The sequence below is a fragment of the Fundulus heteroclitus genome, chromosome 9 (genome assembly GCF_011125445.2).
Source record: "Fundulus heteroclitus isolate FHET01 chromosome 9, MU-UCD_Fhet_4.1, whole genome shotgun sequence".
In the NCBI taxonomy this organism is placed as follows: Eukaryota; Metazoa; Chordata; class Actinopteri; order Cyprinodontiformes; family Fundulidae; genus Fundulus; species Fundulus heteroclitus.
In genome coordinates, this window is record NC_046369.1 from 33,236,330 (window position 1) to 33,262,387 (window position 26,058).

General features: G+C 41.7%; 2 protein-coding genes across 2 annotated transcripts in view; one reads left to right on the forward strand and one right to left on the reverse strand.

Annotated features, from left to right (window-relative positions):
- The window catches only part of cyfip1 (cytoplasmic FMR1 interacting protein 1), a 45,640-nt gene that overhangs the window by 14,170 nt on the left and 5,412 nt on the right, over positions 1–26,058 (forward strand). Inside the window, exons 2-27 of the mRNA XM_012861139.3 lie at positions 1,938–2,058; positions 2,229–2,318; positions 2,712–2,789; positions 2,924–3,025; positions 3,113–3,294; positions 4,075–4,171; positions 4,423–4,551; positions 5,068–5,172; positions 5,670–5,761; positions 5,884–6,001; positions 6,230–6,352; positions 6,458–6,583; positions 6,665–6,831; positions 7,855–8,002; positions 9,403–9,556; positions 9,679–9,835; positions 11,378–11,474; positions 11,813–11,889; positions 14,131–14,239; positions 14,335–14,454; positions 14,531–14,730; positions 16,522–16,609; positions 25,110–25,253; positions 25,343–25,433; positions 25,638–25,768; positions 25,865–25,937. Coding sequence (XP_012716593.2) covers positions 1,942–2,058; positions 2,229–2,318; positions 2,712–2,789; positions 2,924–3,025; positions 3,113–3,294; positions 4,075–4,171; positions 4,423–4,551; positions 5,068–5,172; positions 5,670–5,761; positions 5,884–6,001; positions 6,230–6,352; positions 6,458–6,583; positions 6,665–6,831; positions 7,855–8,002; positions 9,403–9,556; positions 9,679–9,835; positions 11,378–11,474; positions 11,813–11,889; positions 14,131–14,239; positions 14,335–14,454; positions 14,531–14,730; positions 16,522–16,609; positions 25,110–25,253; positions 25,343–25,433; positions 25,638–25,768; positions 25,865–25,937 — 3,115 coding nt within the window. The 5' untranslated portion in view covers positions 1,938–1,941. The remainder of the gene's footprint in view (positions 1–1,937; positions 2,059–2,228; positions 2,319–2,711; positions 2,790–2,923; positions 3,026–3,112; positions 3,295–4,074; positions 4,172–4,422; positions 4,552–5,067; positions 5,173–5,669; positions 5,762–5,883; positions 6,002–6,229; positions 6,353–6,457; positions 6,584–6,664; positions 6,832–7,854; positions 8,003–9,402; positions 9,557–9,678; positions 9,836–11,377; positions 11,475–11,812; positions 11,890–14,130; positions 14,240–14,334; positions 14,455–14,530; positions 14,731–16,521; positions 16,610–25,109; positions 25,254–25,342; positions 25,434–25,637; positions 25,769–25,864; positions 25,938–26,058) is intronic.
- LOC105925351 (fibronectin type III domain-containing protein 9) lies at positions 16,616–17,739 on the reverse strand. The gene has a single exon (XM_021315762.2). It carries the CDS (start codon positions 17,724–17,726, stop codon positions 17,127–17,129), a length of 600 nt encoding a protein of 199 aa, XP_021171437.2. The 5' UTR covers positions 17,727–17,739; the 3' UTR covers positions 16,616–17,126.

Below are 26,058 nucleotides of genomic sequence, written 5' to 3' on the forward strand. Positions count from 1 at the left end.
TCATGCTGTCATTGATCTTTCCATGGTAAGAATTTACTGTGAAATTCTGTATTCGGAGCGCAAATTTTACTTCTTTTTTGCACAAAGCGTTTAAAGGTATACTATGCAACCGGGGTTGATTTTCCAGCGAGGCTCCCCCCAGAGGGCGAAAGTAAAAGTGCACTGTTGTAAATATGCTCAGCTGTTCTCCTGGTTTGTCCATCAAGCCAGGCGCGGTTGTTTTGAGCTTAGCAGACAGGCGAACACAACGAAAAGTCAAAAAAACGGCAGTACAAACAATGACCAACACAGTGAAAGTATGAACACAGAGAGAGAGAAACCATTCCAATGCAGTGTTTCCCCTAGGAATTTGGGACGACCGGCGGAGCAGGGGGGGGACAAGCTTTGCGCCGCTGAGCAGAGGAGGGGGGGGAGACAAGCTATTATTTTTTTGGAATGTCGGCGAGGCGGTAGCGTGAGGGAAACCCTACCATGTTACTTACAATCGCATCAGCAGAAACGCGAGGTCCGCGTCAGCCTTGCAGCCTTCTTTTTCTTTTAGTTCTCGCCATTCTGAAAAAGCTTGCCCGATGTTCACCCGTGTACGACTCCTCTCTCTGTCCAGAGCCCTTCTCCTCTTTCTTGCCTGCTCCAACATGGGCTTTCCCTGTTTTCTCGCTGGTTCCGCCATGATAACTGCACAAATATCGCCACTGCGCTAGCAACGAGCATGCCTTTCACTGGGGGCGTGTAGCAGTTCTCGCCGTAAAGCAAGACCGACTCTCGCAATGCACACGAGACTTCTGAGCCTGTGAGTGCGGGCCGAGTGCTCTTGCCATTGCAAGTGCGGTATTTCCCCCACAGACCCCCAGGGCGGCCGAGAAAACCTTTGTTCAACCTGAAATGACTCATTTAATCATCCAAAACGGTATGGAACATATTAATTAACTGAAAAATGTTGCATAGTATGCCTTTAATGGGTAAAGTCCTGTTAACTGATTATAGCTGGCAGACTCAACCTATGCTACCAGAAGTTCAACATACAAATATCCAAAACGCATAAAAACAGCAGAACCAGCGTCACGTATTGCCCTTTAATTTAACCACTAAGCAATAATTATGAACACAAACTGAGTTCCACCGTTGTGTTCAGCTGCTGATGAGGTCAGCTGGTTGCATATTTAACTTTTACATTTTTCTAGACTCCTCGTAGCTTTTGGGAAAGGAATAAACTGTATTCCACCTTCTAAACATTCGGGGTAATGCGTACCTTAATTGTACTTACCCCACTGGCAACGTTTAACCATTTTTACTGATGTCTTTTTAACAAAATCCCTCTGACCACAATGCATTCGTAATGTACAGTAAAAACCCCGGACATGTTGTCAGGAGGAAAGGACCTGCAGCTCCTGCAGGTCAGAGGGGTTTCACTTTGGGACAAATTGCTATTGGTCAGCTGGTGACAAGCCTCCAGGATGGATTGACAGGCAGCACCACTTCAGTTGTGGATCTACAGGAAGATCAGAAAATGATGTTCAGACACCCTCCATCCAATCTTAAAGAGCTTAAACTTCAGTGAAAATTTGTTTGACAAAGCATTCATTTTTGGAGGCTCAAGATATTTTCTTTCAAATCTTAATTTGATTACTTTGTGTCACTCTCTTTAGCACGGCACTGTGGTAGCTGTTCAGATAAATATTGAATTATACAAATGAATTGACATTTGTACCATTGTTTGTAAAATGACTGCTTAAATAGACGGATATGTTCCATTCTTCCTCTGGTTTTTAAAGTCCTGACACAGTAGCAGGAGTGCTGTGTACCAGCAGCTGGCCGGCTTCTGGATGCAGTATTTGAGTTTGTGCATAAATGCTGCCAAGTTCTACTTTAATACTGCAGCATGGTGATGTTTTTGGACAACAGGGGCAAATCTTCATCCTTTCATTCTTACTTTTCAGCAAAATGGCGTCCACCGTGACTTTAGAGGATGCTCTTTCCAACGTGGACCTGCTGGAGGAGCTGCCGCTCCCGGACCAGCAGCCATGCATCGAGCCCCTCCCCGCCTCCGTCATGTACCAGGTCAGTGGTGTGACGGCTGCTTTTTATCCTCGGTCCTTTTACCGCTTACGCTGAGTGGTGCTTCCTGTGCTCTTTGGATTTCTCATGGCAAACTGACCTGTCTCTGTGCTAAAATGTTGTATTGAAATCATTTTGCACACTTGTTTGACTGATGTTTCGTTTTCCACCAGCCCAATTTCAACACCAACTTCGAGGACCGAAATGCTTTTGTCACCGGCATCGCCAGATACATCGAGCAGGCCACAGTCCACTCCAGCATGGTACGCATCTGCACTCTGAGCAGTGTCTGTTCTCTTGCTGGGGAAAAACACACAAATTTACCAGAACGGGGTTTCAGGCCTTTTGAAAGCAGCACATTTAATACAGTCCAGCAGGCAGCTCACAGGATACCAGCTCCAGAGCTAGCGGCCCGGGGACAAATGGATGCTCTGAAACTGCTCATGTCTGGAATAGCAGGTCTTTGTCTCTAATTAGTGAGGGATAATTGCTCGGGTGGGGATCAAACCGGACTTTGTTTAGAGGAAGAGCGGGTTTCCCCTCCTGTCCGCTGGGAATAAACTTGCACCAGAAGCGATCATGCATGCATCTTTGAGTCGTGTGTTTTCTGTGCCCTGCTTGAGCTTGATGTGACTGAATGTGTCTGTCTGGGTCAGAACGACATGTTGGAGGAGGGGCAGGAGTATGCGGTCATGCTGTACACCTGGAGAAGCTGCTCCCGTGCAATACCGCAGGTAAACGATCCAATCACGACTCTGACCGGTTTAAATCCTCACTAAATTTCTAGCTGTTTTTCTAAACATTAATCTTAGCTGACAACATTGTACAGATGAACAGTATAAGCAGTAAAACATCTCCCCTCTCTCAGGTGAAATGCAACGAGCAGCCCAACAGAGTGGAGATCTATGAGAAGACTGTGGAGGTCCTTGAGCCAGAAGTCACCAAGCTGATGAACTTCATGTACTTCCAGGTACGCTCTGATATTTACCAACCCGAGTCTTTTAATTGATTGCCCGCTACGCCCGACTCATTAGAGCGGCCTCCTTTTTTCATCCAGCGCTTGGCGATTGACCGTTTCTGCGGGGAGGTCCGCCGTCTGTGCCACACCGAGCGCAGGAAGGACTTTGTCTCGGAGGCTTACCTGCTGACCCTGGGAAAGTTCATCAACATGTTCGCGGTGCTTGACGAGCTGAAGAACATGAAGTGCAGCGTGAAGAACGACCACTCCGCATACAAACGGTATCCAGAAGCTTTAAAGGTGGTGCTACAGCTGCTGTCTGGTGCCAACACTAGATGGCAGGATGTGTCCGGCAGATTTAAACTCAGGGAAAATGGGAATGTGCACCCACTGCGAAGAGCTTAGAGGACTATTTCCTCTGATTGAGGAAGAAAAAAAAATCCTCAATGAATGTTCTGTAACATTCTTCTTTTATATTTGAATCAATAAATATTACAAATTATCTGTGATAGACTGGCGACCTGTCCAGGGTGCACCCCGCCTCTCACCCATTGACAGCTGGAGATCGGCACCAGCAACCCTCATGACCCCATGAGGGATAGATGTGGCAGAAAATGGATGGATGGATGGATATTACAAGTTATTTTCTTGATATTTTAATAATACATTTTACAAAAGAACATTTAGTTATTTTTGTTTGTCGTGTTATCCCTCTCCATCTTTATTGGCTGAACCAGCTGGAACTGCTTTTAGCTTTTATGCATTCCCAATCTGCAGCTCTTTAAATTCTGCTATTTAAAGAGCAGAATTTACAATTTTTCCTAGATGTATGCTGTTATCTCACATGGCTAAACCACTGAACAGAAAACTACATGTTAGTATCTTTGGTTTTTCAGAATGTTTTTATTTTAAATGTTGCTTTTTATATATATATATATATATATATATATATATATATATATATATATATATATATATATATATATATATATATATATATATATATATATATATATATATATATACACACACAAACAAAGCTCATCTTTTTCTCTGTTTAGAGCTGCCCAGTTTCTCAGAAAGATGGCCGAACCGTCCTCCATTCAGGAGTCTCAGAATCTTTCCATGTTCCTGGCAAACCACAACAAAATCACTCAGGTTTGTCTGTGTTTTTTCTATAAAACAATTGTCAATGTGGTCATTTAAGACGTGCATTCAAAATGAGGGGTTTAAGTCAAGTTAGGAAGAAGAACATTTAAAGAAGAGAAAAGGTGCATTTCTTAAAAATACTACATGGCCTGACCCAAAATAGAGTTGATATGCACGATAAGAAATGATAGAATCGGGTTTTGATCAAAATGTTGTCGTGTAAGTATGTAATGAGTTTCCTCCTGTGGCGCGTCCATCAGTCACTCCAACAGCAGCTGGAGGTGATCAACGGCTACGAAGAGCTGCTGGCGGACATCGTCAACCTGTGTGTGGATTACTACGAGGACAAGTTGTATCTCACCCCCAATGAGAAGCACACGCTGCTCAAAGTGAGTGGAACTGAAACCAAACTGATTAAAGCTGCAGGATATTGGGAAAAACATGAGAAAATATTGATGAATGTTGTTCTTTGCGATAAATAACCACATGATTAAAACGGTTGATGTCTTTCTGCTTTGGATGCACAGCAAACGTAGACATCAAATATCAGCAGCCTTTCCAGCTACCAGAAAAAAAAAAAGCTAATTTTTATCAATTTATTTATTTTAAAGGTTTCCTCTGGTGGGCATCTGCTGTTTTAGCATAAAACCTCCTAACCTTATCACCTCTTTACCTTCTAATATATTTTTTGCTACACAGAATAACAAGTGCCAGTACATGGTTTGGCATAGAGCGCTCAAACACATGATATGTAGCTAACATTTATTGCAGTCCAGGCTGTTCATCATGCCTATTGCGTACTGATATTTGGAGAACGATACATATGCAATGTATTTAGCAGTCCTAAAGCGGAGCACCGTTAGCGAGTACGGACATCCTCCATGTAACTCCTTACTCTTCTGCAGGTTATGGGCTTTGGCTTGTACCTCATGGACGGAAACAGCAGCAACATCTACAAACTAGATGCAAAGAAGAGAATCAACCTCACTAAGATTGACAAGTTCTTCAAGGTAAATGCAAACATTTGATATAATATTCATCACTTCATCTTACTTTGATCCGACTTTACACTCTAATGCTGCAGTGCTTGACTCCTTGATGATAGAAAGAGATAGAACAGGACTTTGAGACTTTTGCACAGTTCTATAGTAAAGGACACCAAAAAGGGCAGAAATTCAGATTTTTCCATCAGCTTTAATGTGACGTTTGTTGGCTTTGAAAGGGGCTGCTGCACATGTTGCACCATTTAACTGAACTTAAATGTTTAATCTCGCTTTACTGACGTCGAATGTTGCTGATGTTTTTTTCTTTTGGGGTGAAGATCTGAGTATATCAGAACATTTATCAGATACAACACTTTTTAGGTTGCCATTACTGTGTTCATAAGGAAACATTATGCTGACCAAATAGTTTTATTGTCCAATGTAAACCAACTTTTAGTTTTTGTTAGCTGGGATTTATAAATATGCCGTTTCTAAGAGCTGTCCGTGTGTTTTGGGATCAACAGCAACTGCAGGTGGTCCCGCTGTTTGGTGACATGCAGATCGAGTTGTCCCGGTACATCAAGACCAGCGCTCACTTTGAAGAGAACAAATCCAGGTGAGGATGAAACGGCAGATATCAGAAAAATGGAAACAAAGTGTGTAGACCCACAATGACACCTTGGATACCGTCACACAGCTTGATATTTGTGTGTTTTCTGCTCGTACTCCGCTGCCCAGATGGACCTGCACCTCTATATCCAGCAGCCCGCAGTACAACATATGCGAGCAGATGATTCAGATCAGGGACGATCACATGCGCTTCATCTCCGAGCTCGCTCGCTACAGCAACAGCGAGGTGTGTATGGGAGATGCAGACCAGATCATTAGCTGGAGTGATGCATCACGTCTGGATACTTAATATTTTGATATTTTGTGTTCTACCTCCACAATCAGGCTGTTTTTAGCTGACTATATGATCTGCAAGTTTTTCATAGAGGTGGAAAAATCTAACTTCCCTGAACTTTCCTTGCCCTGCTGAATTTCACGAGTCATGAGTTGGTGGGATTTCTTGTTGTGATTGCAGGTGGTGACTGGATCAGGGCGTCAGGAGTCCCAGAAGACGGACACTGAGTACAGGAAGTTGTTTGACCTGGCCCTGCAGGGCATGCAGCTGCTGTCCCAGTGGAGCGCTCACGTTATGGAAGTGGTACGAGCGATCAGGCCGTCTGCCGAAGACAGTGAAATGATTTGTTCACAACACAACTGCACTCTGCTCCTTCAACCATTCAAAGCCGGTCTGTCTCTCCCGCAGTATTCATGGAAACTGGTTCACCCGACAGACAAATATTCCAACAAGGAGTGCCCCGACAACGCCGAAGAGTACGAGAGGGCCACCCGGTACAACTACACGAGCGAGGAGAAGTTTGCTCTCGTAGAGGTCGGTCACATTGTCGCATTTAAAGTATCATTCCAGACTCCTAGTAGCCCTGTCATTCATCGACTGCGGTGCGGTTTGCAGGTGATGGCCATGATAAAGGGACTGCAGGTGCTGATGGGGCGCATGGAGAGCGTGTTCAACCACGCCATCCGTCACACCATCTACTCAGCTCTGCAGGACTTTGCTCAGATCACCCTGAGGGACCCGCTGCGGCATGCCATCAAGAAGAAGAAGAACGTCATCCAGAGGTTGGAAGCAAAGCTCGCCCATACCTGGTTTCACATTGTGCCTAGGACTGGTGATCAGTACACCCACTTATCTGTGGGTTGTTTTGTTGAGTGGAATTATAGTGACAAAAGCCACAAGGATTTTAGCAAACAATAATTGGGTGCACAAGTTTAAACTTATTATCGATTTTTCTCACATCATTTTATCTAGCTGTTGGTTTGAGGTGAACTTGGAACATTTGGAAGTAGTCTTTGATTATTTCATCTAACCTGTGCAATAAATCCGGACCACTGGCCACAAAAAGGACCCTCTGCATGATGCTGCCACCACCACCCTGCTTTCTAGTTGGTGGCGCTTAAATACACTAAGGCGTCACTTTGACTCCTATGAATATTTTTTCTTGTCATGAATGTCAAACAGTCGTCCCTGAACCTAAAATGTTCTCCAGAAGCTATTAGGCTTGTCAATACCTCACGGCTAATAAAAAAATCCGAACAGTCAGAATTAGTGAATGCACACTCGGCACAATATTTAGTGGGTGGGTAGATGGATGGATGGATACTTTATTGTCCCCACAGGGAAATTTGTCTTGGACATTGTACGTTAACAAAGCTGCTTCAATAATTAAATACATTACAAACAATAAAGTCAGTTTCCAGAAGCGTGTAATGATTGTATTAAAGTTTATATATTGGAACAGTGGGGCAAAAACTCTTAGAAATGTTAAAATGTTTTCCATAAGTTACCAGCTTTAGATTGTTTTTCTTGATTTTTATGTTTTGGCTTAAAGAATTGATGGTTTTCAAAATCATCATTCATGATTCATTGACATTTATGAATGTTTTATTCCCTTTTTATAAGCATCCAGTGTCTCTAAAACTGTGCCGTCTTTTGCACAGAACCATATTTGATTATTTTGGAACACAAACAACTATTTTACTGGTGGATTTCCTTATAAATATGTAGTATCACAATTGCTGATACAGTTTTTTTCCCCCTTTGCTCAGACTAATTCTGATTTCTGAATGATCTATTTACTGCAGCGTCCTTCAGGCCATCAGGAAGACTGTCTGTGACTGGGAGAGCGGCCGGGAGCCGCACAACGACCCCGCCCTCAGAGGAGAGAAGGACCCAAAGGGAGGCTTCGACATTAAAGTTCCTCGTCGAGCTGTGGGACCCTCCAGCACTCAGGTCTCTCTTCACCTGCTCCTCATTTTAGCCTTGCTAGGAGTGCTTTAGGTAGAGTGGGATCAACATAAATGTGTCAACAGATGACTCTAGACGTGCATCTCACTGTGAACAAAGATGTTACTAAAATAAATGTATACAGTACTTTATTCTAATTGTTAGATTACAGTAGGCATTCCTGGATCAATGTGAGCTTCTGTGTCTCTGCTCTGTCTTCTCTAAGCCCCAGTGGGTCGAGGCAGATAACCGTTCATACTGAGCCTGGTTCTGGTTCTGCTGGAGGTTTTTCCTTCCCGTTAAAGGGGAGGTTTTTTCTTTCCACTGTCGCTTCATGCTTGCTTAGTATGAGGGATTGCTGCAAAGCCATGGACAATGCAGACGACTCTCCCTGTAGCTCTATGCTTCTTCAGGAGTGAATGCTGCTTGTCGAGACTTGATGCAACCTGCTGGGTTTCTTTAGAGAGGAAACCTTTTGGACCAATCTGCATAATCTGATTTAATCTGACTTTGTAAAGTGGCTTGAGATGACATGTTTCATGAATTGGCGCTATACAAATAAAATTTAATTGAATGCTTAAATTCAAATGAATATAGTGTGGGATTGTCATAGTTTACATTATCATTATCATTACAATAGAGTAGAAATACCTTTATTGACCCACAGTGTGGAAATTATCATTTAGATTACACTCAGATAGTGTTTACACTCGAATCGTTGGGCAGAATTTTCCTGTTATTTGTCACACACACGTTCCTTTATTATCGTAATCCATAATCCTTTGTCACACTTCAAAGGTGCTGCCAGGTCAGGCTCTGCCAGTTGACATTAATCAGGCTTGTGAAGCTCACGGAGCCTGTGTAGCACATCCGATTAGAGCGCAGGTTTGCACTGTTGTCATGCTGAGAGATGAGCTGAACTCTGTCTTCAGAATGTTGTCCAAAAACCCCGTTTTCTGTTTTTATTTTATTTTTCCCCCCAGATGACTCCTAGTAAAGCTTTTCTTTGTCAGGCAGCACTCTTACACTAACATTTACGTGTACATGGACATGGCTGCCTATAAAAAGATGATCTGTGTTCAGGTGTCGGTTTTGGTGCCCAGCAACAGGTTGGGCGCGATGTTTCATCCATTATGTTGCATAAACCGTGCCGTTTTTATCGGCTTAGAGCTTTGTTCTTAGAAGCAATCTATTTTTCAGATTGCTTCTAAGAACAGATTTCAACAATATAAAAGATAAAAGTGAAGTTATGGATGAAATGATGGCCCAGCACGGATCAGCTGCAGGGACCTTCCACAGGAAGCCACCTTTCTAAAATCCTAGTTTCTGCCTGTGATGGTAATGGCTACATCCACCTGACTGCTGACTGATTTCGTCTTCTCTCTGTATATTCATAAACATCGCAGCTCTACATGGTGAGGACGATGCTGGAGTCTCTAATTGCTGACAAAAGTGGCTCAAAGAAGACTCTGCGCAGCGGTCTCGATGGCCCCACCATCTTGGACATTGAACATTTTCACAAGGAGTCCTTCTTTTACACACACCTGCTGAACTTCAGCGGTAAATAGTTTGATTTTGAAAGCTCCTGCCAGCTTTGTGAAATGTGTATGGTAGCCATTTAGACAAAAAAAGCAGATTTTTAAAAGCATTCTCCATGTCTGCTCTCTGAAATCTCCCTGCAGAGACTCTGCAGCAGTGCTGTGACCTCTCCCAGCTCTGGTTCAGGGAGTTCTTCCTGGAGCTCACCATGGGCCGCAGGATCCAGTTCCCCATCGAGATGTCCATGCCATGGATCCTCACCGATCACATCCTGGAGACCAAGGAGGCTTCAATGATGGAGTAATTCTAGTTTTGCTCTGAGAGGACAGATATTAAATGGAAGCAGTTCTTTCTTTGTCTCGTTCGACCCAGACAAACTAATTACTCTGTGCATGTTAATGATCCAGTTAACAAGGTTGTTTGGAATTCATTTTAGTCTAATTATTTACCAGAAATTTGTCATCACATGATGTGCTTTCCAAAGGTATTCAGATCTCCAGAACCTTTTTACATGTTGATGGTGAAGTTAAAAACACAAACTTCATTGGGCTTTATTAGGCTTTAACACGATGGGGAAAAAAAGCAAAGTGTGCTGTGGGCTCAGCCACCCTGAGTCAATACTATGTTTAAACACTTTACTGCAATTACAGCCGCAAGTCTTTTGGAGAATGACTCTTTGCACGTATAAAAGACTGTCAGATTGATTGGAGAACATCTGTGAACGATTTTCACGTTTTGCCACTGATTCTCTTGGATTTAAGTTCATTTCGCGATCAATGTGTGAATATGCATTGATCTTTGTCGCCCACACCCAGACGCAGCACCATGTTTCATGGTATGCTGGTGAAGATTCTCAGTCATCCAGGTCATGGTCATTCCAAAAAAAAGTAAAAAACAAAGCAACTGGACTTGTTTTCCGGAAAACAAGTCCAGTTGCTTTGTTTTTTTTACTTGTTTTTGGAATGTTTCATGGTAGGACAGTGTGTTCAGGGTGATTCGCAAAAATAGTTTTTCTTAGTGTTGTGCCTTCAAACCAAAAGCTTAAATTCAGTCTCATCTTAGCAGAACACATTACCCCACATGTTGAATTAATGGAGTGAAGACTATGTCCTAATACAGTAACCTCTGAAATAATTGGTTTCGGTATATTTTACCTGGGGTCATGTCATGTCTGACATCAGAAAGGCTTCTAAAAACAAATTATCACCAGATTTGGAGATGTGTAGTTGGAGAAGATTCTGGAAACCATTAATCATTTTCATGCCACTTCCTATTTATACACTTTGTGTTGATCTTACACAAACAATCCCAATAAAACACATTGACGGTTTTGGTTGTAGCATGAAGAAAGGTTCAGGGGAGTGAATAATTATTCAAGGCACTGTATATTCTGCTTTCTGACCAGTGTTGGGATGATTCTCCAGTTAACTCTGCAGAGTTGGATGTTGTTTCTTCATGTTTTCATGCCTGTTTTCATGTTGGCCACAGGATTACTGTCGTACGGGGCAGATTTACATAAGCCATTAAGCACATTCTCTGGCATGGGCCAGAACTCTAATTCTACGGGTTATTGCAAAAAAAATCAACTTTACTCATTTAGTTGTATGACACAAGTAAATGAGTAAAGTAGATTTTTTTATTTTTTTTGCAATAATACCCCGACATAATATGTGCTTATGACAGCAGTGATCGTATTTTATCTGTACAAATAAAGCTCACCGGCATAGGACTGCAGTCAGCGATGGACCAAGCTTCCTGTGTTACTCTTAAACTCGTTTAGGCCCGTTTTAATCCATCTGAGGGCATTGCATGACTAACAGAGTTTCCGTCATATGTTTGCAGGTATGTGTTATACCCTCTGGATTTGTACAACGACAGCGCCCACTATGCTCTGACCAAATTCAAGAAGCAGTTCCTCTATGATGAAATAGAGGCTGAGGTAAGGGGCTGAGCGTATCCTGCTCGATGTGACGGTCCTTTAGAAAAGCTTAATCTTTCTGATGCTGTGGCAGAGCTGTATATTGTTTGCAGTCATTTTGTGCATCATAACTCCATGCATCCGCCCTCTTCAGTAATCTCACATATTCAGTCATTGCATAACAGTTCAGAAATGTTGAGTAACATCAGTTTTTCCTTTTTAAATCAAAATTGGGGGGAAAAAAAGTAATAAGTGGTTTGATTCTTTGGCAATTGGGCCGGCTAAAAATTTTTTAACTTGTTTCTAATTAAAAGTTTTAGTTTTATAATTGTCTAAAACTTTTTTTTGTTTTTTTTCAGGTCAACTTGTGCTTTGATCAGTTTGTCTACAAGCTGGCTGATCAGATTTTCGCCTACTACAAGATACTAGCTGGAAGGTGAGCGCTACTGATCTCCTCTTTTAGTACCTGTTGACGCAGAGTTTTTGAATGGGTGTGTGAAAACCTTATTATGGGGGGATGTAGTGCTGCATCCTTTTAAAGAAAGCAGGATTTTAGACGGAAAACAATTAATAAAAACAGTGATGGTTAGAAGTTTCCATACACGGATTATCCGTACAAATGTCGCAATGATTGTGAACTTTTAGTGATGGGTTTGAACCATTTTTTATTTTTTCCAGAACAGAAAGATTATACAACAGATAACTTGAATGGACTAAAAACAACAATTGCGTGCAAAGTTTAGAATTTCATGTGCCGTTTTCCTCTGTTCCACACAGGTTAAAATTATACATTTAACTTGAATACATACATACATACCTGCCCATTGATATTTGGATGAAACTCAGCTAGCAAGTTGCAGAAAGATATGTTTTTTTTATCACCATCAACGAGCTTCTGGTATAATTCTGGCTGGACCTTTGACCATTCTTAGTATCGGTATCAGAAAGTTATTTTAAAGTGGTCCATACGTCCCAAACCCAGTTTTAATGTACTTTAGGATCATTGTCTTGTTTCAACACCCAACTTTGTTCAAGTTTCAACCACCTAGCTGATGATTTGAGTTGAGTTGAAAGGACTGAGTTTGAAGGTGTTTCTCCTTTGTCATTTTATTCATTTTGTGTACCATCCACAATGCACCAGTGTCACCTGCAGCAAAAAAAAAAAAAGAAACCTCAGCATGATGCTACCACCACTCACTTGTGTCAAAGATTAAGCTGTTGATTTGAAGTGAAGCTGAAGTATTTAGGAAATGGTTCGCTCTCTTCATTATTCTATCCATGTCGTGGGACAAATGCCATCATGTTGTGAAACTGACCCTCGGCATGATGCTGCCACCACCATGCCCCTATAAACTATGAGTGGGCTTTATTTGGCCATGATTGTACAAGCAAAGAAATTTGACCTTGGTTACAGCACCAACAATGTTCAGACATTTGATATAACATAAAAACATAAAAAAGGGAAGGTAATGAAAGTGGAATTAACTTATTTTGGTTCAACAGTTGTTTAGCTGACTAATCAGGCTGTGAGGTGTTCATTGTGTCCATCAGAAAAATGGCCTGGGAGAAGAAACTGTCTTTGTGGGTGGGGGTTTAGTCCTCCAGATGTCCATTGTCATCCTCACTGTCACGAGTGAATTAATCTCCAGTGGGTTAGAAGACTGCACCAGTGGCCCAGCCAATCCTCGTCACTAAGCTGGACCAGAGACCATTCACAGTGGTGTCATCTACAAACTTCAGGAGTTTCACAGACCGGTCTGCTGAGGTGCAGTTACTTGTGTAGAGAGGAGGAGTAAGGGGAGAACACGCCCCTGGGGGTGTTGATGGTTATCGAGTGGGAGAAAATGCTCCCCAGCATCGCCTCTTGCTCCCAGTCAGTCTGGAAATTGGTGATCCACTGACAGACGGTGGTGAGCTGGGTGAACTGTTGGTGGGGGATGTCTGGGATGATCATGTTAAAGGCTGAAGTCCACAAAAAGGACCCTGCTGTATGTTCCTGGGGGGTCGAGGTGGTACAGGATGAAGTTTTAAACTCCTTCAAACATGCTTCTTGTCATTGTGGTAAAAACAACTCAGTCTTCGTCCCTTCTGATATTAAACCTTTCTCCAGAGACACTTGTCTTGTCTATGTTCACAGTTACATATCTCAGTCAAGCCTGAAGATGTCCATTTTGGATCAGAAACCTTCTGGTCGGTATCCTCAGTAAATATCCACATCCTGGTGGACAGAGACACTGGTGTCCCACTTCCTGATGGTTGAAGCTTGAACAAAAATGGACAGTAGTCAGACCGCTTCATGTCTGACATCAGAGGACTGTCATTAGGATATCAAAGAACAACACCAATTATTAACTTTGATAGTATTTTTATTAGGGTTTCTTTAGACAAAATGTATAGAAAAAGCAAGATGGAGTTCTCCCGTTTGGTTTTCAGCTTCTTCTTAGCTTGTCACAGTCGAGCATAAAGACATTTCTTTAAAGTTGTGAAAAAGGAGGTGCTGAAATGTTTTTCTTTAAAGCGTTCCAGATGTTTATTTCTGATTTGTTCAGACGATTGATGTGGAACCTAAATAAAATTGTAAAGAAATAAGGAAAAAGCTTATGGTAAAAATGGAAAGAAAAACACTTAGGCCCTTAATACACAATCTAAAATAATGGAAAATGTTTAAACCCTTTAGTCTTCTTCTGGATAAACGTTTGAGAACCGACTGCAAGAACCAGGGCGCCAACATTCCCTGGCCGACTTCCAACCGCTACGAGACCCTGCTGAAGCAGCGCCACGTCCAGGTGTGTCTGTACCTGCTGTGGACTTTGCAGTGCCACCCTCACTGGTTCTGTTCCCCCTCAAACCGCCTCCTTTACTAACACAACATTTCTCTTAGCTCCTGGGCCGCTCCATTGATCTGAACCGACTCATCACCCAGAGAGTTTCTGCAGCTCTTTACAAATCTCTTGAACTCGCAATCAACCGCTTCGAGAGTGAGGACCTCACCTCAATAATGGTACGCCGCTTGGGTTTATTCCAGGATGATAAATGGCTTCTCCTTTGTTCTTTTGGTAACGGGTTTGTCTCTACAGGAGCTGGAAGGTCTTCTGGAGATCAATCACATGACACACAAGCTCCTCAGCAAGTTCTTGACTCTGGACAGCTTTGATGCCATGTTCCGCGAGGCCAACCACAACGTGTCGGCGCCATACGGCAGGATAACGCTGCACGTCTTCTGGGAGCTCAACTTTGACTTTCTGCCTAACTATTGCTACAACGGCTCTACCAACAGGTGGGTTGGTTTACAACGTCAGTAGAAAGACTGTATGCTCGTCCTAATATCTTGTAGTTTACTTTTAGTTACATTTTTAGAAAATGTGTGCAAATGATTTTCTTACAATGCGTAAAAGCTTTTTGAAACCTAAAATGTGGTCTGCAGGTTACAGTTTTACTCTGTAAGAATAATTTTGCTCAAGGAGTTATAAATGAAAGAGAATGGGACCCATTTAAAAGTGAATTTTAGCAGTAATGCCATGTTCTGTGCCATATTTAAATATAAACATGAGAAAGATCAAAGAAATAGATGCTAATGGTCCAACTCAGCAGAAGCTGAGCTGAGCTTGCAGCTGCCACAGTTGGGGGGGAAAAAAAGATTATTCAGTATGATGGTTGGTTGGCAAAAAAATACCATAATGCTCAGTTGCTTCTTTCCCCATTTCTCATGAATTTGTCTAAATAAAACGACGACTGTGTATCAGTAAATTTTGGTTTTGCATTAAATTTCAGTGAATCGCTTTACAGAATAAAACAGACAGATAATTGGGACTGCTCTTCTTAAATCTGCAGTCAGATAGGAATGTTTTAAACTTTTTCAAAGCCCGGTATAACATTTTCATATTTCTACTTTAAACTTTATTCTAAAAGCCTGCTACCAATCATTGTGGCAAAGGTCCGATATTTGACCTGCAGATACTGGTTTTGACTGATTCTGATTTTCCTTTAAGGAATTAATTAACAACATTCAGCGTATTGTTTTCTTACCTTCCTTCCTGTTGGACTCTGTGTGTCCGAGAGGAGTCATTATAAAGCAGGTTTTTACTCATCTAAAGCAATAATTTAGAGTTGACATTAAAAATGATTTTTACCATCCTATACTAGCTATTAGCATGATTAGCATTACCAAAACTGTAAACATCATTCTCTATCCATATTCCCTTGAGCATGTAGATCTTTATCTTAACTCCGGGATTCCTAAGAAGCTGCCAACATTTTCAAATCCTGCGTATTTCATTGCTGATGAGGGTTAACAGCTTAAAAGAGCAGACAGCTTTGGTGTAAAATGTTCAACTTTCTGGTGTCAGCTAGAGTTGGATCAGTGTCAGTTTGCTCCTTTGCCAGTTTGATAAATTCATGTCCTGTGGAAAGGTTTAAAACGGCAAAAGTTTGAAACCCAGCAGCCACCATACTTCAGCTTTCTGTTGTTTCTACAGTTTCCTTTTCAACAACTTCTTGGAGCGTTTTAAGCCTCACTGATTGAAACCCGGCCAGCTCTGTCTCTTCTTCCCTCAGTGACGGCATCCACACAGAAGACTGTTTGAGCTCAGGGATGGTGCGTTTGCTTATAAGAAATGTTTGAATTTCTGACCAGCTAGTCACTGGTGGGGACAGGTCAAACTGAAAATTGGCCAATTGAAATGATCAGTCCCTCTGCATGTCTCAGCAGGAATGTATTAATGGTTACTGTCTAGTCGCCCCAGGTATTTATTGGTTTGGTCTTAATTTAATTTAATCTCATCAGGGTTCTCAGTTAGGTACTGCAGTCAGGGCTGCCAGACTGGAAATAGCACTTTTCGTTTACAGCTGACTAAAAGTGGCCAAGTTACTCTGAAAGTTTCAACAGCAGCTCGTTTATATAGAGACGGGACTGATTGTTGCTGATAGTTGGTGAAGATGCTCCTGACGGCTACCAGATCCATGTGTGCGTTTCTGTTTTCAGCTCCCTGCCGTCTCTGTCTCTGTAATATATCCAGCTGTTTACATTAGCGGTGACGCATGCTTGACTAATCTCCTTCTGTGCGTCCAGGTTTGTGCGCACCATCCTGCCCTTCTCTCAAGAGTTCCAGAGGGATAAGCCCCCCAACGCTCAGCCCCACTATCTTTACGGGTCAAAGGTCAGTGTATCTCTCTGTTATCGTCACTCACTTCCACTTTGTTTCCCTGGATTCCATAAGCAAAGGATTTTTTTTTTATTGACTTCTGTCATGACCTGACCAGCTGTGCATAAACAAATGTTCAAGCTAAATGTTTCCTGCTTGATAACTAAATCTCTATAGAATATAAAGGAAAGGGAAGTTTTATTTATGGTAGGAAACACTGCATCGAGTCTTATGTTTTTAGCTCTTGTCCAAATGTTTAGGAAAAACACCCAATCTGCAAATCTAGTGGAACACAAAGGTTAAAAGACTTTTCGTGAGCTTCATATTTCTAGCAGTGACCATTTTAACTGGGACAGCTTGACACGGTGCAGAAATAGTGTTTGCGACGGATCCTGTGAAACCGTATATTGCCGTAAACACACATAGGATTTTCATTGAGTCGGTAAAACGTCGAGTGATAATTCAACCGGGGCAGAACAATACTGCGATGACCTTAATCCAGTCGATTAATGCTGGCTCTCTGTCAGCCAGCTTAGCTCTCATGGTCCGGGGTAATTACATGACCCGCGGGCTGCGCCAGCATCAGCGAGGTCTGCATGGCGTTGGCCCGTTTGATGCTTTCCTCGCTGCTGCTCCTGGCCGTGAAGAGGCGTCCCGAACTGGACATGTCTTGGCGGACAGAGGTGGTGACGACAGGCCGGCTCTCGGTGCTCCCCGGCAGCGAGCACATGTTGTGCAGGCACCCCCACAGAAGGACGCCGGCGATGATCAGCAGCAGGAGGCAGCAGGTCAGCCACACGCCCACCGCCACCTCCCAGCCGGCCCTGTCGTGGCCTTCGCTGCTCTCGCTGGGCGTGCTGAACACCTGGCACTGCTCCCGCACCGGGTCGGCGGCCTGGCACGTCACGCACAGGAAGTAGGCGGTCTGGGGCAGCAGGTTGCCCAGGTAGGTGTTGGTCTGGCTGACAGGGATGCGCTCCTCGTGCTTGAAGCTCTTGCGCTTGTAGCCCATGATGAGGCTGTTCCAGTTGGGGTCGTACATGACGCTGTAGAAGGTGTCCAGGCAGGTGGGCGAGGCAGGCCAGTTGACCCTGGCCGAGGTGGAGGAGACGTTGTAGACCGTTACCCCCATTATGAGGAAGGATTTTCACACGCCAAGAGCTTCCTGCTTGCTTTTAGAAATCACACTGTAAAACAGGTGACGAAAACACAGATTAAGAACAGGACATTTACTGCTGTCGGCCCATTTTACTGCAACAATGCTCGCATTAGAGTCAGATACAGCGGGAAGAACTGCTGAAGGAACTCTGATGCTGTCTGCTGCTTGTTGCATCCCACCCAACACCATTTTTCACCGCTTTAGTCTTTCCCTTCTGAATAGCTACATATTAAAGAGAACCAACAATCGCTCAGCTGCCCCTCCATTTCGATCAACACTGTTCTTTTAAACTGTAAGGTGGTTTTGCCCCAACTTCAACATTACAACCCATAAGAGCTAGACGTCTATGTTGACAGTCAGCCTGGAGCTTCATTCTGAGGGCCAGACATAATCCCTTGTCCACTACTACATCCACTTCATGTAAAATGTGGATGGCAATCTTAGAATAACGTAAGCTATGTAAAAGGCTAGACTTTTATTTTGAAGAGTTTCCTAGAGCCTTATTTGTGAGGCTAATGCTGGTTTTTCATTTCAGGTTTAGTTCAGTGAGTAGTATTAGTGAGTAGCTAGTTTCCTTAGTCAGGAGTGGCCGACAGGAGGAGGAACAAAGTCACATAAGCTGCAAATATTCCAATAAAATGGCCGCTGTTTGAAAGCCATACTACATAATATATATAAAAAAAAAAAGGTTTAATCGTGAGTGCCAACAAGATCAGATGCCTAATACCTTTTTGTAAAAGATTTGACATGTAAAAATACCTTTAAAACCGGATATTACAAGAAGATTTAGACAAGAGAAACACTAAAGTAGATACACTAAGGTCTATGGATAGAATCATGTGACCCTCCTATGATCTGGAAGGAGATATATCCTGATTATAGGATATAATCCTATATTATCTGAAAGTGTTAAATTATTGTAAAATTCCATACAAATTGTCTATATGGTGTGATTTGTTGTGCTGATGGTGAGTTAACATACATTTCTAAAAAGAAACTTTCAAACCATTTGAAGGATTTATTCTCTCCAAACCTAACGGGTGAATTGAGGAAAATCCTCAGAGGTATTAAAGAAGCGGTTTTAACTGTGAAAACTGCACCCTGTACATATTTGATCAGGTGGAAGCATGAACGCTCTTCCAGGCCTTGAGTTCAGACTGTTTTTCTTGACGTCTCCCCATTGACCCTTTTGGGATTTTGGGTGTCGTTTCGGCAAATTGGGTCACCATGGTAACCTAATTTCCCATCCAAGGCACGTGTTTCAAGATGTGTTCCTATGTGCTGGTCTCCATTCATTGCTCTGACAGGCTTCAACTAACGGATTCAAAACTCCAGGGGAGAATAATAAGCATTGTGTGGTGGATTATCTGGGACATGCTGGAAGGCAGATGAAGATGTGTGCAGATGTTCGCTGAATTACATAATATAGGATTGTTGGTGAAGAGGCTTATCTTTATTCCCAGTCACCTGTCATGGGGAAGGTGATGATCTGTGAGCGCTTAAACCATCATTAGGAAACATCAGATCTTTTTGACCCAAAGCAAATGTTGACTGATTTGATTAGGAGGGCGATTTAAAGTTCACTTCAGTCTTTGACTGTTTTTCACTTCCATTATTTAATGGGAAGTCAAGACTAAATAAAAATTGTACTTTGCCTCCTCTCATAAAGAATGGAAGCAGGTGGGTTTTGTGCACAGTGCTTGTTTTACTTTATGCTTCAGTTTTACTTTATATTCTGTTTTTTTTCCCCCTTTTAATTCATCTCTAATCCCTGGCAGTGTTTTTACAGTCTTGCGTAATTACAATTTGCATGTTTTAAAGGCAGTGTTAGCGTTTTAAAAGCTTAATCTAATCAGACAAAAACAGGTATTCTGACTCGGCATTTATTAACGTTCTATATCATCTCCTGACACCAACACATAACCTCTACAGTAGAGAAGTTTACTGTGTGACCATTCACAGCATACCATGATAAAAGGTAAACTCACCGTGAAAAGCGGCAGTGTGTGACGATCATGCCAGTGCGTTGGTCCCTGGGCTGTTTGATCAGTTCCTGCGTCTCCGCCGGTGTTCATTCGTCTGCTCCATGATCCCCAAACAGAGATGCTCGACGCTGACTCCTGCTGTGAGGGACCGGAGCCCGGATCAGCGGGTCTTTATCTCAGATTCTGCAACACTAGAGGGAGTGTTACCGGATTAGAGCAATGACAGGAGAGGGAGCTGAAATCTCCTGGTATGGATGAAAAAAGTCCATTTTCCATCCATAGGTCAGTTGTAGGTCACGCTCTCCAGAGGGATTGTTTCCTTTTTGCTTTGCTAGCTCATCTGGCAACATTGTGGTACAGCAGATCTGTAATTTCCTGCTGGCCGAGCATGTGGCGAATCTGGAATATTAAGTGGCGAGGTCCAGATAAAAGATAAAATACAGTTCAGCAGTCGGCTGATCCATCTGTCCCACTGCTTCCTCCCACAGTAGAACTGGAGCTGAACCCAAGGGAGTCTGAACCTGGTGTTCAGATTAGCATCTTCTAAGTTCGTTCACATTTTTCATTAAGTTCAGACGAAAATCAGCGTTACTGTTTGCCGTGTGATTTGTTGCTTTCATTTTTAAGCACAGATATCAGAACTTGGTCCAGTTGCGTGTCAGAAACCTAGTAGGGTTTGCTAGATCAGCCCGTATAATCAATAGCTGTTGTACTTGGTTTTATTACCTTGTAAAAATGTGTAATTGTAATTTTATTGTGCAACAATGTTTGATCTTTGTTTTGGTTGTTGTTTTTTTTGCTCAGCCATTTGATTTTGGTTTATAGTTTTATTTTTGTTGTTTTTCATGTATTCTATTTAGTAAATTGGATTTAGATTGTTTTTTTGGATTTTATATTCTCATTCAATTCAATTCAATTCAATTTTATTTATATAGCGCCAAATCATGAAACATGTCATCTCAAGGCACTTTACAAAGTCAAGTTCAATCATATTATACAGATTGGGTCAGATTATACAGATTGGTCAAAATGTCCTATATAAGGAAACCAGTTGATTGCATCAAAGTCCCGACAAGCAGCATTCACTCCTGGGGAAGAGTCATCTGCATTGTACATGGCTTTGCTGCAATCCCTCATACTGAGCAAGCATGAAGCGACAGTGGGAAGAAAAACCACCCATTAACGGGAAGGAAAAACCTCCGGCAGAACCGGGCTCAGTATGAACGGTCATCTGCCTCGACCGACTTCAATGTAATACAATGCAAAACTGGAGAACAGTAGACTGAAGAACAGTAGAAATCAGTAGAGTGAGAAAATTAGACCCTGATGTCCTCCAGCAGCCTAGGCCTATCACAGCACAACTATAGAGATAGCTCAGGGTATGAGCCACTCTAACTATAAGCTTTGTCAAAAAGGAAAGTTTTAACATTAGTCTTAAAAATAGATAGGGTGTCTGACTCACGGACCAAAACTGGGAGTTGGTTCCACAGGAGAGGAGCCTGATAGCTAAAGGATCTGCCTCCCATTCTACTTTTAGAGACTCTAGGAACCACCAGCAGACCTGCAGTCTGAGAGCAAAGTGCTCTGTTAGGAACATACGGGGTAATCAGAGCTCTGATATATGATGGAGCTTGATTATTAAGGGCTTTATACGTTAGAAGAAGAATTTTAAATTCTATTCTTGATTTAACAGGAAGCCAATGAAGGGAAGCTAAAACAGGAGAAATATGATCCCTCTTGTTGATTTTCATCAGAACTCTTGCCGCAGCATTTTGAATCAGCTGAAGACTTCGAACTGCATTTTGTGGACTTCCTGATAGTAAAGAATTACAAGAGTCCAGCCTTGAAGTAACAAATGCATGGACTAGTTTTTCAGCATCACTCCTGGACAGAATGTTTCTAATTTTGGCGATATTCCGGAGGTGAAAAAAGGAAACTCTGGAAACCTGTTTAATATGAGATTTAAATGACATGTCTTGGTCGAAAACAACACCAAGATTTTTAACTTTATTACCAGAGGCCAAGTTAATGCCATCCAGATTAAGGGATTGATTAAGAACTTTATTTTTTGAAGACTCTGGCCCAAAGATTACAACTTCTGTCTTGTCAGAATTTAAATGCAGGAAATTTAAAGTCATCCAGCTTTTGATGTCATCAAGACATGACTGCAGTCGAAGTAACTGATTGGATTCATCAGGATTTATGGATAAATATAGCTGAGTGTCATCAGCATAACAGTGGAAATTAATCCCATGCTGTCTGATAATTTTGCTAATCGGAAGCATATATATAGTAAATAGAATTGGTCCAAGGACTGAACCCTGTGGTACTCCACAAGTGACCCTAGAGTTTGAGGAAGATTTATTATTAACATGAACAAACTGGAATCTGTCCAACAGATAAGATTTAAACCAGCCTAATGCTTTTCCCTTAATCCCTACAGTATGCTCAAGTCTTTGTAGGAGAATATTGTGATCAACTGTATCAAATGCAGCACTGAGATCTAACAGGACAAGTATAGACACAAGTCCATTATCTGAGGCTATGAGAATATCATTGGTGACCTTCACCAGAGCTGTTTCAGTGCTATGATGAGCTCTGAAGCCTGACTGAAACTCCTCAAGTAGGTCATTACTTTGTAAATGTTCACATAGTTGATTAGCAACTACTTTCTCAAGAATTTTAGATAAGAAGATTAGATATAGGTCTGTAATTTACTAACTCATCTTGATCAAGAGATGGTTTCTTAAGTAAAGGTTTAATAACAGCTACTTTAAAAGCCTGTGGTACATATCCATTTACCAAGGATAGATTAATCATGTCTAAAATAGGACCACTGATCAGAGGGAATACCTCCTTAAACAACTTGGTTGGGATTGGGTCTAACTTACAGGTAGAAGGTTTAGATGAAGCTAAAATTTTAGATAGCTCAGAAAGCTCTACTGCTTTTAAACAGTTCAGACACTGCACAGGTTCTAAGGATTCCTCCAATGCTGCCTCACTTACTGAGGATGAGGTAATCATGTTTGGGAGGATGCCAATTATTTTATTTTTAATGGAATCAATTTTATTTATGAAGAATCCCATAAAATCATTACTGCTAAGAGCTAAGGGAATGGATGGATCAACAGAGCTGTGGCTCTGGGTAAGTTTGGCAACTGTACTGAAGAGAAATCTAGGATTATTCTTATTCTCCTCAATTAATGATGAAAAATATGCTGCTCTAACTCTGCGAAGGGTCTTGTTATACAACAATAGACTGTTCTTCCAGATTAAGTAGGATTCCTCTTGGTGTGTAGAGCGCCATTTTCTCTCCAATTTCATAACATTGTGCTTCAAGGAACGCAGCTCTGAATTAAACCAAGGAGCCAGCTTCCTGTGAATAATCACCTTCTTTTTTAAGGGAGCTACATTGTCTAATGCAGAACGCAATGACGAAGTCATACCGTTTACAAAGACATCTATTTGTGAATTGGAAGAAACAACATTGCTGCCATCTACAGGGCATTTCTGCAATACGGAGGATATTAAAAAGGGGACAGACTCTTTAAGTTTTGATACAGCATTATCCGATAAAGATCTACTATAATGGAACCCTCTTTTGGGGGTGGAGAACTCAGTTAGATTAAACTCAAATGTTATTAAAAAATGATCAGATAGGACAGGGTTGTGAGGAAATACTGTTAATTCTTCACAATCAATGCCATATGTCAGCACAAGGTCTAAAGTATGGAGCCAAGAGTGCGTCGGTTTATGCACATTTTGAGCAAAACCAATTGAATCTAGGATAGTTTTAAAGGCTACACTAAGGTTATCACATTCTTTGTCAACATGGATGTTAAAATCACCCACTATAATAGCCTTATCAGTATTTAACACCAAATCAGATAAGAAATCTGACAACTCATCCAAAAACTGAGTGTAAGGGCCTGGTGGACGATACAAAACAACAAACAGAAGAGGTTTTATTGCTTTGCAGTTTGGATGAGGGAAACTGAGGGTTAAATGTTCAAAAGAACTGTAGTTATTAATTGGCCTGGGACTAATTGATAAATCAGACTGAAAGATAGTTGCCACTCCTCTTCCTCTTCCCACAGATCTGGGAATGTGGAAATTTGAATAATTGGAGGGAGTTGACTCATTTATACTAACGTAGTCCTCTTGTAGCCAGGTTTCTGTGAGACAAAACAAATCAATCTGTTTATCAGAAATCAATTCGTTAACTAACAAAGTCTTTGGAGGGAGAGACCTTATATTTAATAGACCACATTTAATTGTTTTATTTTTAGGTTCAAGGTGAACCGTATTGATTTTTATTAGGTTTTTATGATTTGTTCCTTTTAGATAAGTTTTTGATCTGTTAAGTTTTGGCCGTGGGAAAGACACCGTCTCAATAGGATAATGGATGGGTAACAGTACAGAAGCTGCAGAGAGGTGTGTTAAACTACGGCTCTGCTTCCTGGTCTGGACCCTGGGTTGTCAGCATTTAGGAGAACTAATAAATCCGGCCAGATTTCTAGAAAGAAGAGCTGCACCATCCAAAGTAGGATGGATGCCGTCTCTCCGGATCAGACCAGGTTTTCCCCAGAAAGTTCTCCAGTTATCAATGTAGCCCACGTCGTTTTCAGGACACCACCTAGACAACCAGCGGTTGAATGATGACATGCGGCTAAACATGTCATCACTGGTCAAATCAGGCAGGGGACCAGAGAATATTACGGAGTCCGACATTGCTTTAGCAAAACTCTCAAATCAACTTATTTAGATTAGTTGCTTTTGTACACATTTTCCTGTTCTTGATTCTGTCTTATTTATTTTTATTTTGAGTTTAAACTTAGTTTAAGAGGCTTATATTTTATTTGAAATTATAAAAACCATAATTAGATAATAAAATTGGTTATTAATTAATTTTTTTAAAATATTTTTTAGATTGTTCTGACAGATTTAAAATAAGATATTCTGGTCAGAATTTAAAAAAATTTAACTGTCAAATTCAACAAAATTTACAACACATTTGGACATTTAAAAAAAAAGTTATTGTTCCTTATATAAACAGGGTTGTTTAAAAACATTTAAAGAATTTTATGCAAAACAGTGGAGGAGTTTTCAAATTTTGGTTCAGTAAATACACAAAAGCAAAAGTCCTTTTAATGGCCTAACCTTTCCTGGCCCATTGCTAACACATTATAACGGCTTTGTGCACAAAACTTAAACCTGGTCTTTTGAACTGTGCGAGGACTTGGAACGTGAAACAAAGAACAAGTGGAAGGGAAATATTTTCCAACTTTCATGTTAAGAGACCAGCTGTGGGTGACGTTGTATATAAAACGTGAAGAGCAGCGGTAAACTCAGCTGTCCTTTGTGCACGCAGACCCTGAACATGGCCTACAGCAACACATACAGCACCTACAGGAACTTTCTGGGCCCTCCACACATTAAGGTCATGTGCCGACTGCTGGGCTACCAGGGCATTGCTGTGGTGATGGAGGAGCTGCTTAAGGTCGTCAAAAGTCTGGTGAGTATGACGTACAGCATCAGGGAGAGGCTTCTGTTGTTTCAGTGGGGCAGTTCTGCATCATTGTCGTCTCCTTTCACATCATTCAGCTTCAGGGCACCATACTGCAGTATGTCAAGACTCTGATGGAGGTGATGCCCAAGATTTGCAGACTTCCACGCCATGAGTATGGCTCCCCTGGTATGTGATAAGATGATTAATGTTGGAGGAGATCAACGTGTTTCCAACTCAACGTCAGATCTATGTCACTGCAACCCTGAATATATTAACCTAAGAAATGCTGATTAGTCATTAATAACAAAGTTAGCTTTAGAGATCCTTGTGCTTATTTATTTAACTGTGAGTGATAGTAAAGGGTTAGTAAACCCACTTGTTTTGTTTCAGGCATCCTGGAGTTCTTCCACCACCAGCTGAAGGACATCATAGAGTATGCTGAGCTCAAGACGGTGTGTTTCCAGAACCTGAGGGAGGTGGGCAACGCCCTCCTGTTCTGCCTGCTCAGTGAGCAGAGTCTGGTACGCAAAACCATGCGATTAGGACGCAGCGCGCACAAATCTCTGCTTTACTTTGGTTGGCAGCTGCTAAACATTTTAATTTTCCTTATCTTTCAGTCTCAGGAAGAAGTCTGTGATTTACTGCATGCCGCACCTTTCCAAAACATTCTGCCCCGAGTCCATGTCAAAGGTAGGGACATTAAATCCTTTCCATTATTCTAGGGTAAGGAGCATTCACTTTATTATTATTATTTACATTATTATTTACATTATGTGTGATGCAAATTTCTGAAATCTGATTAACATTATAA

What these genes read in the sequence shown, in the direction of transcription:
- LOC105925351 (XM_021315762.2), bottom strand. Translation starts at nt 17,726, where the DNA reads ATGGGGGTAACGGTCTACAACGTCTCCTCCACCTCGGCCAGGGTCAAC.